This window comes from Mesitornis unicolor, unplaced genomic scaffold (assembly GCF_000695765.1).
Source record: "Mesitornis unicolor isolate BGI_N332 unplaced genomic scaffold, ASM69576v1 scaffold1265, whole genome shotgun sequence".
In the NCBI taxonomy this organism is placed as follows: domain Eukaryota; kingdom Metazoa; phylum Chordata; class Aves; order Mesitornithiformes; family Mesitornithidae; genus Mesitornis; species Mesitornis unicolor.
The window spans coordinates 9579-24964 of record NW_010185969.1 but is presented as its reverse complement, the minus strand read 5'-3'; the positions used below and the strand labels follow the sequence as shown (position 1 = coordinate 24964).

Below are 15386 nucleotides of genomic sequence, written 5' to 3'. Positions count from 1 at the left end.
TCATAGCAGAGCTGCTCCAGCCCCTGAGCATCTTTGTGGCCTCCTCTGGCCCCGCTCCGGCACTTCAATGCCCTTTCTGTGTTGGGGCCCTTAAAGCTGGACACAGCCCTGCAGGTGGGGTCTGAGCAGAGCAGAGCAGAGCAGAGGGGCAGAATCCCCTCCCTGGCCCTGCTGGCCACACTTCTTGTGATGCAGCCCAGGCTGGGGTTGGTTTCTGGGCTGCAGATGCACATTGGTGGCTCATGCCCAGCTTCTCATTCACTGGTAGCCCAAGTCCTTTTCCTCAGGGCTGCTTCCCAGCACAGCACCTCCTAGCTTGTATTGGTGACAAGAATTGTTCTGACCCAGGTGCAGGACCCTGCACTTGGCCTTGTTGAACCTCATGAGGTTCACTTGCGCCCACCTCTCCAGCTTGTCCAAGTCCCTCTGGATGCCATCCCTTCCCTCTGGCACATTGACCTCACCACCCAGCTTGGTGTTGTCAGGGAACTTGCTGAGGGTGAACTCAATCCTGCTGTCAATATCATTAATGAAGATATTAAACAGCACTGATCCCAGTACAGGTGAGCACTGCCAGGTGAGCAGTGATCAAGAGGCTGGCCATTAGCAGACTAGTAATTTGTTGTGCCTGCAGAGGGTAGGGTAGGATTTTTAAGAGGAGACCTTTGAAGAACATCACCAATGAGCTCCCTGAGTGCTTGCTAAGCCCTTCCCAGACTGAAGAGTGATCCCAGAGAGCGTGGGTGTTAGGAAGGTCTTTTCAAAAAATTTAACATGTATGTAATAGACTGCTAACACACAACTGCAATTAGGAACTGACCGCTCGTCGCTGAAGAGATGCGATGTGGTAGGTGTGCAGAGGGAGAGAGGAAGGCACAAGGAGAGCTTTTATGGAGCGCTGGAGTTTGTGCTTCTTACAGAAACGCTGCAGTTAGCATTTCTGGCCAGTGACCTAATGCGTCCTCTGTTTCTCTTCTTGCTTAACTCTCTGAAGAGAATGTAAACTATTATTTTGTTTTTTTTTATCCAATACTTCATTGTCCCATATCGTGGCATTTAAACTGTCTGCTTTTCTCCCTTTTATTTTTCTTAGATGAAGCTCCAGAGATGCTGCTTGACCTACTTTTAACTTAACATGTACTAAAATGGTTGAATTTTACATGTGCTGGCAACTTTCCTTTTGCTTAAATAAGGGGTAGGGATTCTGTTCTTAATTAAAAACACCACACTGGAGATTAATAGACAATTGGCATGACCTGGCAAGCAAACTGTGCAATTCTTGATTGATCTAGTAATGAGTATTCTTTTTATTTTAGTGCTTACACATTTAGTCCTTTAACAAGTTCAACAAACTAACTGACATGTGTAGAGAATTTACTTAAAATGAAGGTTCTGGAGTAAGCACACTGGGTTGAGTTTAGGCTGAAGTTACCTGCATTCAAAGTGGTTTTGCTATAAGGGAAGTACAAACATTTTAAACAGCAATTTCTTTGTTTTGCAGATGGCCTGTTCAATCAGTACATCAGTCAGCAAGAATACAAACCTCGCTGGGGGCAGATCATCCCCAAAAGCACCAAAGGTAAGGACGCTTCTTAAGGTATAACCTATGTACTGCCATTCTGTTTTCTCCCTTTGAGGATACTGAGCAAGAAACTGATGAAGGAAAATCTCCTCTAGGACAGTTCTAGGGAATAGTTTCATCTGTGAAAAAAATTGGATTTGTCTGCAAAGGTCAGTGAAATGCAGCCTGGTTTCTGGTTGAATAGGGGACAGTACAGGAACTTTAGCTGTAAATTCAAAGATAACGTCTGGTGAGACCGCATCTGGAATATTGTGTCCAGTTCTGGGCCCTGCAGTTCAAGAAGGACAGGGAACTGCTGGAAAGAGTCCAGCGTAGGGCTACAAAGATGATCAAGGGAGTGGAGCATCTCCCTTATGTGGAAAGGCTGAGGGAGCTGGGTCTCTTTAGTTTGCAGAAGAGGAGACTGAGGGAAGACCTCATGCATGTTTATAAATCTATAAAGGGTGAGTGTCACGAGGATGGAGCCAGGCTCTTCTCGGTGACAAACAATGATAAGACAAGGGGTAACGGACACAAACTGGAACACAGGAGGTTCCACTTAAATTTGAGAGGAAACTTCTTCTCAGTGAGGGTGACAGAGCACTCCTCACCAGGCCAGAAAGAGAGGTTGTGGAGCCTCCTTCTCTGGAGACATTCAAAACCCGCCTGGACGCCTTCCTGTGCAACCTCATCTGGGTGTTCCTGCTCCGGCAGGGGGGTTGAACTGGATGATCTTTTGAGGTCCCTTCCAATCCCTAACATTCTGTGATTCTGTAATCGGAAACAAATCTCAGAATGTACATTAACCATGAGAGTGGTTACCTGCAGGACTGGATTGAACGCATGAAATCAACTTAAATGTGCTGCAAAGAGTGGCAAAGAAATACATTACCTTAACAAGGAGTGTTTTAAATTTGAGGTGCACCTTTTGGAGTCGTGGTCTGTTATACTGTAAATCTAAACTGCAGAATCTTTTTCCATTGCTTTCTGCCTCGAGAGGAGATTGTTAGCAGCAGCCTTGATGACAAAACACAAAATTCACTGTCACAGAGCAACTGTAGGATTCAAGGTGACAGGCACCAAACGTGGAGCACCATCCCCAAACCTCTTGGGAAGGGTATCTGTGAATACAAGCAGATTTCTCTTCCAGCAGAATGAGAGTTGTCTTTCTAATGTTGCTTCCCATAGATGACACCTGTCCTGAAAGCTTAAGATATCTGAAGTGGTTGAAAAGCTGCTTTAATTGGACAGTTGGAATTCCCTTATATGTGAGAATAAGTAATTGGTGCAAAGTTGGCTATGCTATAGCTGTACCATTGCCTCTTTGCTTCCATCCCACGGGTACGTTGCCCTGTCCTTTGGAGAGCTGCAAAGACAGCTCAGACCTCGTTTGTGTGGACTCTGCACGCTTCAGGAACTCTCAAGCTCCATTGCAAGGCTCTCAGGATTGCAGTAATGTAATGTGTTCACTTCAGCTCTCTGTGCTGTCAGTCACCGGGTAATTTGATATAAAACTCTGTACAGTTTTGTAATGCACAGAAGAACAGTACCTGGTAAAAGTGTTTTGCTAATGTTTAAAGACTCCTGGATTAAGTTGCTCTGCTTCTGTGTAGTATTTAGGCCATATATGAAGTCATATCTTTGGTTTCAAAATCTGATGGAAAACTCCCCCATTCCCCTTTTTTTTTAAAGGTGATGGGGAGGACAGCAGACCGGGGATGAGAGGTGGCCATCAGATGGTTATAGATGTTCAGACGGGTGAGTAGCTGCCAAATTTCTTAACTAAATTACTTAATCAGGTATTTTCAAGATAAAAATGCAAATGTGTTTTTCTTCATAGCCTGTCTTAACCTCACATATTGAGGAAAAAAAGCACTTTCTAATAGTTGGGTTAAATACTCTGCTTTCTCTCTGGAGCTGTATTCCAACTGCTTTTCTCACCTCCTTTCTTCCTTATTAGTTCTCTGTTACGCCTTAGTCGCGTTCTTGTCTAAACTAAGAAACCAAGGATGGTTGTTTTGAATTTTTTGTGCTTCCTACCCTCTTTGAGCAGGAGCTTAAACAAGAGAAGGGAAGTTAGGGATGGTAGTTTCCCTCATTGGCTACTTGCTGTGGTCTTTGGAATAGCGCTCAAGCAATAGATCTGAGGTGTTGAAACACTCCTGGTATTTTGGTTGGAGTGGCTTCTGATTTACACAGCGTGTGAGGAAACTCCTGTTAAATACAGTTTCAGACATTTTTTAGAAAAATGTTTCCTGTAGCAGTTCAAAGAACGGTTTAGCCTCTGTTTTAAATAGCCTGCGGAGAAAAGAAAGGGCAAGGGTATAAGTAACAGCTCTGGTCTCTGTTGTTCTCTCTGATATTTTCCTATCTTCATCTTGTTGTTATTTAATCAGATTTCCGTGGTACGTCACTCCTTACTAAAATAAGGAATGCATCTGCCTGCGTCTTTGCTAAGTAAATTATTTGTGTAGGTAAAAGGATTGTTGTTAGGAAAGGAGAAACAAGATCGGGGTATGAGTAGCAGGGTGGGATATTACAGGGTGGCATTGAGGGAGTTGGCAAACCATTGCCAGGGCCGTATTTGTTGTGGTCATACGGACTGGAGCATGTGACGGGACAGTACCTTCAGGAGTAATTTGCTAAGTCATGGTGAACGAGCAAAAACGCAGCAGTGGCTGCAGTCCTTGGCTTTTGCTCAGTGTCGTTAGTGCTCTAGAGGAAGCACTCGAGTTACTTTGTGTATGAAAGCAAACTTTTTTTTTCAGTGGAAGAGATCTGAGGTTCGTTCGAATAGCGCTGCTGGAGGATTGCTGGGGTTTGCCTGCTGAAGGAGCTGTGAACGCTCCCTAGTGGCCTTGGTGGATAAGTAGACGGTGGCTGTGTCACAGGCACGCCGAGGAAACATGAGGCTTGTCAGCTTGGAAATGACAGTCCTTTAGACCTGAAGATAATATTAGTGTGGTAGAGTGAGTCTTTATTTCCATTCCGGTTGGTTTTCTGAAGTCCTAGTAAGCTTCTTATCTCTGCTTTTGACTTAAGTTTTAAATCTGTTTTAACAAGGCAGTAAAAAAAAAAAATCAATATATTTATTTTCGATTGCATAAACTGACTGGAAAGCACCTACAGGGGTAGAGTCCCAGCGTGGGAGAACTGGGTCTCCCTCTGTCCTGTGAGTCCTTCCTTGCTGCAGCTCTATCCAGTGGTGCTGGGATACCTTCAGAAAGTTTGTGGGATATTTGGGAAGTTGCTCTTAGTTTTGCTTCCTGAGCATTGTAAAAGCATAAATGATTTTGAGATTATCAGTTTTGCCATTTAATTTGGGTCATGAACAGGGCAGGGGAAGTTCTTGGTGCTGTTATTCTTCAAACCAGCTGTTGCTGGTGGCTTGAGTTTTCCTTTTGAACATAGGTAGTGTTTAATGAGGCGGTGGGAGTTTAGCCAGTTATGTCAGGATGTGTTTTACAGGCTGGGGCTGTAAAGCTCCCAGGCTAACCTTGAGCAAATGTGGTGCTGATGGCAGAAGGAGCAGTGGTGTACTCTTTCTTTTTTTTTACCCTCCCTTCCTTACCTACACACTTGTCGAGTTGCTTTTTTCAGAAGTCTTTGGCAACTGAAATAAAATAAGCTCACTTTGCGTTCCTCATTAGAGGAGTGAGGTCCTTATAAAAAATGAATGTTTCCTTCCACTTTTAATATTTTAGAAATGAAGTTAAACATCAAAATCACACATATTAAGGAGGTTCTGAAGTTTCACATCATATAGAAGAGGTGTTGGAAGCAAATTTTAATCTCGGATGTCCAGACCTGCTGTAGCTATAACTGAACTATAAATGGCTGTGGGTTTTTGATTAACTTCATGGTAAAGCTAACCAGGTATTACTACAAAAATACAAGTTTATTTTTAATAAGTTTTGTAGTACTGAGCCTGCTGGATGTACATCTGTTAGTATTAGGATGGAGGATATGGACTGGTAAGCAGTTGAGGCGAGATCTCAAGTTCCTGATAGTGCATCGAGTCAGGGAGACTCTGTTTATGCTCCAAGTTTCAAGTAGAATATAATGTAACTTGGTCTAAACTGCCTTTTGGCAGGTTTTATTTTCCAGTTAGGGTAGGCTGAAAGTAGCTGAAAGAGCAGTTCTGACATCTCTGCTGGCAACCAGTAACTTGGGCCATAACTTACTTCTGTCTGGTTCACGCTCTTAATACCTGCTGCAGCTGTCATAGAATAAGCATCGTATTCTTTGTGCTTTGAAAAACCCTTTGAGCGGTTTGAAATGAGTGTGTAGGCATTTTGAGACGCAGAACTGATACCTTCCTGTAGAAAAAAGAGTTACTGATTCTCACAGTGACTTCCATGCTTTGAATCATGTTCACACTCAGACTGGAATGACTCTGGATGGCGGAATTAGGAAGTTGTTTTTGGTACGTGTATGCAGAAACATTTACTGAGAAGCGTTCCCAGTTATAGTTGGAAAGCGCTGTTACGTACTTTAAAGCTTTAGACTGTGAAAGAAAACAGAAGTCTAATGTTATTTCTGCATTTCCCTTTGAGGTGCATGTCTTACGTAGCTCTCCATATGGGAGGCTGGAGAGTTCTCTGCGCTTTTCTACAAGGAAGGAGAAATATTTGAGTAGTCACAACACCGCTGTGCGAATTAAACCAAAACACCAACAGTAAAAATGACCCCAAAACTACACAAGAACATACAGCATTTAGTGCACTGAATGTCAGTCATGAAAAGCTATACTGCTATTTATGTAGGCCCTGGTGAAACATTCAAGCAGTAAAACGCAGGCTTGTATACAGCCCTGTGTTCCCAGATGCATTAAGCCCTAATGCAGCATTGGATAAGGACGTAGACATCTAGCACTGATGCCTTGATTAATGTAACTTTGATTATGCCCTCTCAGGCTTTTTTATAATTCGGATGGAGCATGCATTTCCAAATACCAATGCTTATTCTGGAAGAAAGTGGGAATGGGCAGGTGGATTGCCAAATTCAAGTTTTAAAGAATAACATCTGTACTTTAGAGGAACACTTGTACTGGGTTTTGGAGATTTGGTTTGTAATTGCACAGTTAAGGTGGAATTGATCTCCTCTGCTCTTATAGGGCAGCCACAGTTTTATGTGAATGACAGTGTAGTCCATAAAGCCATATAATTTATTTTGGTGACAGAATAATAGACTATTTAAAAATTGTGGTTTTTTAAAGTCTTTTGTGATATATCCTGTTTGTTTAAACGTTCATTTTTTACTTCATTTAGATACAGATTTTGAAGTTTTCTGATGAACTCAGTTTAGAAATAATAGCTAAGCAACCGGCATGATTGTTTTTGTTTGCATTTCTCTTCTCTTTGGCAAGCAAAACATGAAGGAAAATTAGTGAAATGGTCTTTATCGATGTGTTACCTCTGTTCACTCTCTGAAGGGAAACTGCTCTGTAATTTTCGTTGTACGTTATTTTGCTTTTCCCTTTGTAGGAAGGAATTCTTCTTGCTTTGTTCTATTAAATAAGTGAGCACAAATCTGTAGGTTGGGAACAGTGGGAGAGTCAGAGCAGCGGGCCCAGGGTGCCCGTAGCATATGCGGGCAACGCAGTGGAGGTGACAAAGCCGGTTCAAGAGCAGCATGGAAAGATGGAAAAGATGAAGTGAGCGCAGCAGACATGAAGGATGCTGTTTTGCCTGAGGAAAACATTGCTATCCATAAGATATTTAAAGACAGGACTTGTGTACAAGATGAAGAGATCTCTCAAACAAAACACAGATGGCTTCTAAGCTCCAGAACGCAAACAGCTGCTGAATCCTGGAGGTTACTCAACTCCACATTTGAGAGGAAGACTCTGTGCCTATCCAGACCAGCCCTAGCCCAAAGAAAGCCTTAAATCCAGCCACCATCTACACTGAACTGTGATTCAGAAACTGAGGAGCATGATACTTCAAGAAAATGTAAGGTCTGGCTTTATATCTGTGCTCTAAGTGCTCCTTACAAAGGACCCTGCAGATAACTAAATCCTCTGTTTGGTACTTGAGGCCACATCTGGGGTACTGCGCCCAGTTCGGGCTCTCTGGTACAGTAAGGAGGTGACAGTCTGAGAGTGAGCCCAGTGAAGGGCCACCGAGGTGGCTGGAGCACCTGGTGTGTGAGGAGATGCTCACTGAGCTGGTCTTGTTCAGCTTGCACCAGAAAAGGCTGATGAGAGGATCTTGGAGCTGCCTTCAGCTTGGCTGGTGGGAGAGCGTAGGGAAGACAGAGCCAGGCTTGTTTTAAGGGGTGCACAGCGGTAGGCTGAAGGGCAATGGACACATTGCAGCAAGGGAAATTCCAGTTAGATATTAGGAAAAAAAACTGTAATGAGGATGGTCAGTTATTGGTGCAGGGGTCCAGACAGTCTGAAATAGCCATCTTTGGACATACTCAGAGTTTAACTGAATACGTTCCTGTGCAGCTTCATCTGTTGCTGAAGTTAGACCTCCTGGGAGGAGCCTGGGAGAGGACTGATGGACCAGATAAACTGCAGAGGTGTTTTAGGTCCATAATTCTTTCATATTCTGTGGAGAACTCTTTTATCGGAGGCATGGAAATACTATTTGACCAAATTGTTCAGTTAAATGTATGGCTGGAGTTGGATTGTATTCACTGTGCCACTATATTACAAGGTAGAAACAAGGATGCTCAGGCAGACCAAGCGTCTTTTATCAGCCTGGGTTTAGCAGTTTGCCATGTATATCCTTTTAGGATGAGGAAGAGTCTCTGTGCCAGAATCTTGCCAAGATAGAGTTAACAGAAATGAGAAAAGCTGAACATATCTGAGCCTAGACTGAAATTACCCCAGGACTTGGGTATTTAACAGGGACTGGAAAGGCTGCTTTCTGTACTCTTCTGAAAAATACAACTTAAGGAGAGATTGAAAGGAAATATGTTAATTTTGGGGAACGTACGTCCTCTAATAATTTGAGTGCTCTGGCACCTTCTGGTCTTCCAGAGAGTAAGGGAAGAAAAGAATTCAGACATTATAGAAACATTTTTGACTGAGCAAGCAGTTTAGAAATATTCACAGAACATATTTAATTCAAAGTGTTGAATTTGCATTCAGAAATATATGTAGGGGAGATAAGGTTAAGATGCTGCAGGAGAAATTTGACTTCCTAAATGTAGCTAGTAAAAGCTTTGGGTAAATATAACCGCTTTCATGTGTTTCTTGTTGCCTAGCAGGTAGGTTTGAAAATTCTTCTGCTCTGTCCCTAAAGCAGAATAGAGGCTCGCTTTAATAAAGCAGCATCAATATTGCTGTGTTACATATTACTCGGATGTAAAGGCAGAATCTTTCCCTCTGCCAGAGCAGGATGCCCTGCCTGCATCTCAATCTCTACCACTACTAAAGTACAAATAGTTATATTGATGGGAGGCTGCTGTGCTCCCCTCCAGCTCCCTCGCTCCTGCTGCCTGGAAGGTTGTGGTCTCTTCCCTGTGTGTGCCGCCTTTGAGTGTTTGTTGATAGGGGATTTTTCTGGGTGTTGTGGCAATGCCTGGCAGTGCTGGGCATCCATCCTGCGTCTGCTTGGAGCCCTGTGTGCAGGGTGGTAAAATAATGCTCCCCACAAAATGAGGATCGACAAATAGAGCAGATGGTGTGAGGCTGGTTGGGCAACGGAGTGGAGTTCAAAGTGTTTAAAAAACAAAACCAACCAAACAAAAAAATCCCTTATTTTTCCTTATGCCATGGGAGAACAATTCCAAACTTTAGAAGAACTCTGATAAATTATTTTCGTGACGTTACCGGCAACAGATGCGTTTGTGTGTTAAGAAATACTCCTTTAAAAAATACAGAAACTTCCTACAAAAATGTGTATAGTTCTGTAAGAAGACTAAAACGTGATAGCCTGAGTCTGGATAGCGACGGAGCCTTTCTTTCAAGTGAGTCGTGGTTTTCCATCAAGATGAAAACGTAGGTTTGGCACACTGTTGATGTACACTTGTGCTATCGCAGTTGCTCTGGGGCTCTGGGGATGCTCGCAGTTCGCAGTAGCTGTATGATCGTATTCCTCTTTCAGTGCTTGCGTGCCATTGCATTCTGTCAGCTTGATTTAGGTAACTTTCAAAATCTGAGTTTTCATCGGATTCATTCAAGTTTGCTATTAAATTTCATCGGAGACAACAAAGCCTTTACAGGCAGGCCTGACGTTTTGGCAAGGCCCCAATAGGATACTTAGCCGGTGCCAAATCTTTTTATTTTTCTCGGCTATCAATGAAGCTGTTGTGGTAATGTGGGTTTTGTGAGCTGTGAGAATTTATGTGCACAAAGGGACCTGCTCTTTGCAGGGAACACTGGGAGCCCTGAGTCCAGGAGGAAGGGTAATTAAAGTTAATGAACCAGGGTAACCTTTCCATGGTGATGACCACTATCCTGATGGTAGGTAAGGGTCAGGGACTATTCCCATTTTATAGCCGTGCTTCTAACTCTGCTCTTTAATTGGTGTTGGATTAAAAATTGGCCGTTACCTCCATAATAGAACTGGTTTGTGGATTTTAAAGGAGTTTTTCAAAGCTCTGCGAGTCTCCAGTGGCTTGTTCTCCTTGGACTTGGCGTTGTGTTGTAATGCAAGCTAAAATTGAAGTATTTTTAGCATTTGAGACGACATAGTGATGTGAACACAATGAGAGCAGCTTAGTTATCTCTCCATGTCGCAACGGAAACTTCTTCCTTAAATGCTTCTCATATCCGGAGGCTTCATGTAGTGTTATCAGTGAGTCTGAGGAGCCTTCAAACTTGCTGTGCATGAAGCAGTTGTGGGTTTAAAGTAACAGGCTCTAAAGATGGGCCTGAAACACTGACTTAAATCTGCAACTCTTCTACTTACTTGCTTTTGCAGCATCAGGTAAGATGCAAGACACTTCCCTTGGTGAAGATTTCATAGCTGCAATCAATTTTCCTTCATAAGGGATGGATTGCACAGAAAAGCTTCGCTGCTATCTCAGGAGCGTTTCTGAGCTGTAGGTCTTGCCCCAAACAGGGTACAAGCTGAGATGTCACTGATAGACAAATGAATGATATTTAACATTTTGGATACGGTGCATTTCAGTCTGTCTTGAGTTTTAATCAGAAGGCTGTGGTTTTGATTGCCTCTTACGTATCTGTAGAGATAGAAGCTGAGTCCTTGAGAATTGGCTGGCTGTCAATCCTGAGAAATTCCATTACTAAACCCAACCGCATTTCTTTGTCCCGGTGACTGGTTCTGTTCAGAGAGGAGCAGTGCTTTAAGTAAGAATTGGTTTCAGTTTCTCTTCTGATAATCTGTCTGTCGCAGGTTTTTGTAAGTATTAACCTATTTAAAGTTATTCTCTTTTTAAAATCAAATTAACATGTTCTTTCTTCCTTTTTTTTTTTTAACAGAAACTGTTTATTTGTTTGGTGGCTGGGATGGGACTCAGGATCTGGCTGACTTCTGGGCATACAGTGTGAAGGAAAACCAGTGGACCTGTATATCCAGGGATACCGAGAAGGAGGTAAGTTCTGCAAACATCTGTATTGTTAATAATGTATGAATTATTGCACAGAAAAATGCCGTGCTTCTGCAATTCTTGTACTGATGTATAACGTGCAGCGAGAGCCACAGAATTCAAACCTTCAAGTTCTGAAGACTTTTGAAGTGCTCACATTGGGAAAATGTGAGCTGGATGTGAATTGGAAGTGTTAAGATTACTGGAGGGGAAAGGTTTCTTTCTGAAGAGCAGAGCGATCGGCCAAAAATCGGTTCAGTGGGTAGAACATGAGTTAAATAATTTGGCAGGACTGAGCAACCAGACTTGCTGATAAACATTTCAGACCTGATGCTGGTGTTGAGCTTCAGAAACCATTTTTTTTAAGCTTCTGTCAAAAATGTGAGTAGAAACGGACAAGTACCAGATGGAAATCTAGAGGATGGGGGTAACTGCCAGAGGCCCCTCAATCTTGGGAGCTTTCCTGGTACTCGCTTGAGCCATTTTCCTTGGCCTGTTTTGCTTGGTACTTGAAGTGTGAAACTTTGGAAATTAATATAGCTTGGGTTATAGGAGGTAAGAAAAAAAAAAAGTCCAAGATCTTTGACTTGTGTAATTCATTTTAGTGTAGAGTGTGAAGTGTTCAAGTTCCATCTGGTTATCGTGTTTTGAGTGCTTTACTTGTTTGTCAGAGCGTAACTTCAGGAAGTTCATGCAGCTGCTTCTTGAAGGAATGATAAGTTTGAGATTCCACCACTTTTTGACAGATTCAGGAGTTGATTGCCTCAACTATTTGAAAAAAAAAACAAAACCCATCTTATTTTGCATTTGTATTTTTCCAGTTTCTTGTCATAGTTTATTTTGTGAGCTTCCGTACCAGATTAAATAACACTTTAATATTGCCATTTTTTCCTGGCAAAGGTGTTTAGAGGTTGTAATCAAGTAGGATAAATAGCCTGAGCTGGAAAAAATCTCACAGTATGGCACTTCCCGTAGCCTTCAAATCTCTGTACGTGGCGTGAGCTCACTGTTTGTAACATCCTTTACAAAACAGGCAGTAACAAAACTGAATGTGATGTTCTGCTATCATAATAGAGCTGCATAATGGTAAAATGTGCCTGACATTTCATATCCTTGTACGCTGTTGGGTTTGTTGTTTACTCACAGCTTTCATCACTGCTCACAGCTGTGTAGCGCTCATGGCTCCTCACATGTTTAATTACATGATGCTGAATGGTGTTTCTTCTTCTAAACCATGGGTTTTACTGTTTTTCTTACTGTTTACCCAACAGGTAACTTCCTTAAGATAAGGACAAGTGTGTCCTTATCATAATAGCAAGGAGAAATTTGGGCTCACATCCTTTATCAACTTTTATGGTAAAGAGAAACAGCTACACCTTCCTTTCCTTCATCTCCTTTATAAGAAGGTTGGGAAAATGAAGCACAGCAATAGAAAAGGAGGCACAACAATTGGAACTGCTGTCTTTTTCCCTTTTCTTCTTGCTTTGTAGCCACTTAGTGAGTACGTTTGTCTAACTCAGGATGTAGTGGAATAGGGTTTTCCTACCAAAAAGGGCTTACCATGGTTTTTTTTCTGCACAAACGAGTGTGGGTAGTTCTGGTGTTTAAGGGATTCATTTCCTTGCTTGCTGGGATCTTGCCTCCTCCAGTTGAGCTTCTGTGGAGCTTGGGATGCAGGGCATCAGCAGTGCCAGCAGCAGCGCATGTTTTCTCTTGAGGTTCCTCATGCCTGACTTTTGGGATGATGCTGGCATGGGAGAAAGAAGGGATGTGCAAAGGAGGGCTGCGGAGGAGACAGGGTAGAAAGGTTGTGAGTTGATACAATAAAGTGGCAATAAAGGGATTTTGGAGGAAAAAAAGAATACAGGGTGAGATGGAAGGTGAGGAAACTCAAATGGAAGATAGGAAGGGTCTTGGGCTGAGAAGAGGTAAGAAAAAAAGTGGAGAATGAGTTTGATTGTATGTGGTAATTTGAAGAATAGACTTACTTAAGAGATGTACTTCAGAGAAAAGTGTGAAGAAATGTGTGTGGCCTTAGAAATGGAGGACTAGGTGGGCTCTGCATGGATGTAGTTTGCATTGGAGTTCAGAAGAAGGCCTGAGGTGTGGTTCAGGGTTTTGGTGACTTAGTGAGGTACAGCGAACTGGAGGCTGCCGCGCTTCAGACCAGCAGCGTTGCTGGGGTTTTTTGTGTTGTCTTTTTGTTGTTGTTTTGGGGTTTGATTTTTTTTTTCTTCCTAAAGAGATCTGGATAAAGCCTGATTTAGAAATGAAAAGGTCAATCTCAAATGTTGAGAACTAAATTCAAAAACAAAGACTGCAAATGTTTCTCTAATGGAGACATTGACTGTTCACAATTTTCTAGAAGGAGATGTCTGTTGACGCTGAACTTTTCCAGTAGACCTTGGTCTTGTTTTTGTGTTGTGTTGTGCTTGTTCAGCTTCTCGTTCTTTTGTTCTGATTATCCAGTGGCAGTGGTTAAATCAGCCACTGAATAATTAAGCTTGAACAAGAGCAGAATATGGTAAAAGTTGCATCTTATCCAGCATTGTCATAGGGGTAACAGACAGTTATCCTGGTTTTGGGATAAAGCTTTAGCTTTTGGAATAAAGGTACTGGGAGCTTCTGTTGATCCACCGTGGAGCAGCTCATTACCTGTTTCTCTTTACCCACAACTTCTTTCCTGGTTCCTCTGGAGCACTTGAATTTACAACAGCTCTACAAATCAATGGGTATGTGTCACAGCCAAAACATGGGAAGTGTAAGAGCCTTTAAGGGTTTCTTTTTACCCTGAACCAAGTGGAATAATCTGAGAAACGCTGTTGTCTCCAGGGTTTATTAGTGGTTGTAGATCCGCAGACCTTTCCAGGGTTTGAGGAATAAATAGTTTTGAAAAAACAAACCGTGTCATTCCTTGAGCATTTTGATCCTAGGCCAGTGTCAATTAATAGAGAAATTTAACGTGTTATGTTTTGATGTCTAATATTTCTAGTTTCCAGGCAGCAGCTTTCTCTTTTGAAGGCTAATTTAGTGAAATTCAGTACAGGAGGACAATGTAATTGAACTGTAGGAAAGACTCTGCATGGAGTAAATTGATAGTTATGTGGATTTTTTAAAGGATCAGAATACTGAGGGATGTTGCTGCCTATGGAGATTTGATAAATGAGAGTAAAGCAGCACGATAGTTGCTGTATTTTGTGTGTCACTGATAGTCATGTACCTTGGTTCAGTATTTCCTACATACATTAGAAGAGATACAAGATCTCCCTTCAGACAGAGCGTTACTGCGTAAATTGGTAGCTTTCGTAGTGCGTATTTGTGTGTGTTGACTCATCCTCGTTCTGGCTTTTTTAGATGAAAATCCTGCTCACAAATCAGCTCTTTGAAGGATGTGGAAATTGTGTAAATGGGTTAGGTTTAGACACTATGCATCAAACTTTTGAAGTGTTTCTTGCCAGAGGCTGTTAGGTAGAAGTGAAGGTCTTGTCATGGGTTAACTGGTTTCATTTCCTCACAATGAAAGCAAGCATAGGTCAACAAGTGTCTACATTCAGTAGGTTCAAAATGATCGAGGATATCTGTGTGTTGTAAGGTGACAGTTTGCTGCCATCACTGAGTTTCCCGGATACTGAAAGTAAAAGCTGACAAGTATAGGAAGATCTCACAATAGTGAGAGCCAGGGTGAATTTCGTCTGCTATTGTATTTCCAGATAAATTTTCTGTGGTGTCTGCATGCAGTTCTTTACGTTTGTTGTCATGGGTGAATTTACCCAAAGCATCCGACGTCGTGTTACCACACGAGCATTTTATACATTTGTGAGTGTTTGTGACATCTATGACTGACTTTTTTGGGTGTGATGCAGAAATATGTAAGCTTATCCATGTAAAGCTTTCACCCTCTGCTGTTTGAAGTGTAGGAACTGAACTAATCTCAAATATTGACTCCTTCCCACAGATGGTGATGTAGTTTGGAAGGCGCTGTAAGTAACTTGAGGGTTTTTTGGTTCAAATATTGTGATGTTTATGGACTTGAGATCTAATACACTGAATCTGCCATGCCTTACTTGTGAGTAGTTGCAGTTGTACAGATGCTCAGTTGTACGAGATGCCTGCCTAGGGAGAAAGCAGCTGTCCCCAAAGCCTGCAATAGAAACTTGGATGCTGCAGTTCTACCTCTGAGCCAACTGCCTAAATAGTGTAAATGCCTGCAAAATGAGGGACAAGGAAGGCAGATGCTGAAGGGAACCAAAGGAAAAGTCTTCCAGGCTGATCCCAAATGTCACACGCTAATGTTTTATTTTCCTCCATGCTGATATTT

At 42.3% G+C, this 15386-nt stretch overlaps 1 protein-coding gene across 1 annotated transcript in view; it reads left to right on the top strand.

The window, feature by feature from the left end:
- LOC104541026 (muskelin) overlaps window positions 1-11074 on the top strand; it is a gene marked incomplete at both ends in the record, with an annotated part of 37232 nt that extends 26158 nt beyond the window's left edge. Inside the window, 3 exons of the mRNA XM_010184984.1 lie at window positions 1502-1579; window positions 3254-3319; window positions 10962-11074. Coding sequence (XP_010183286.1) covers window positions 1502-1579; window positions 3254-3319; window positions 10962-11074 — 257 coding nt within the window. The remainder of the gene's footprint in view (window positions 1-1501; window positions 1580-3253; window positions 3320-10961) is intronic.
- Between the last annotated feature and the right edge of the window lie 4312 nt (window positions 11075-15386).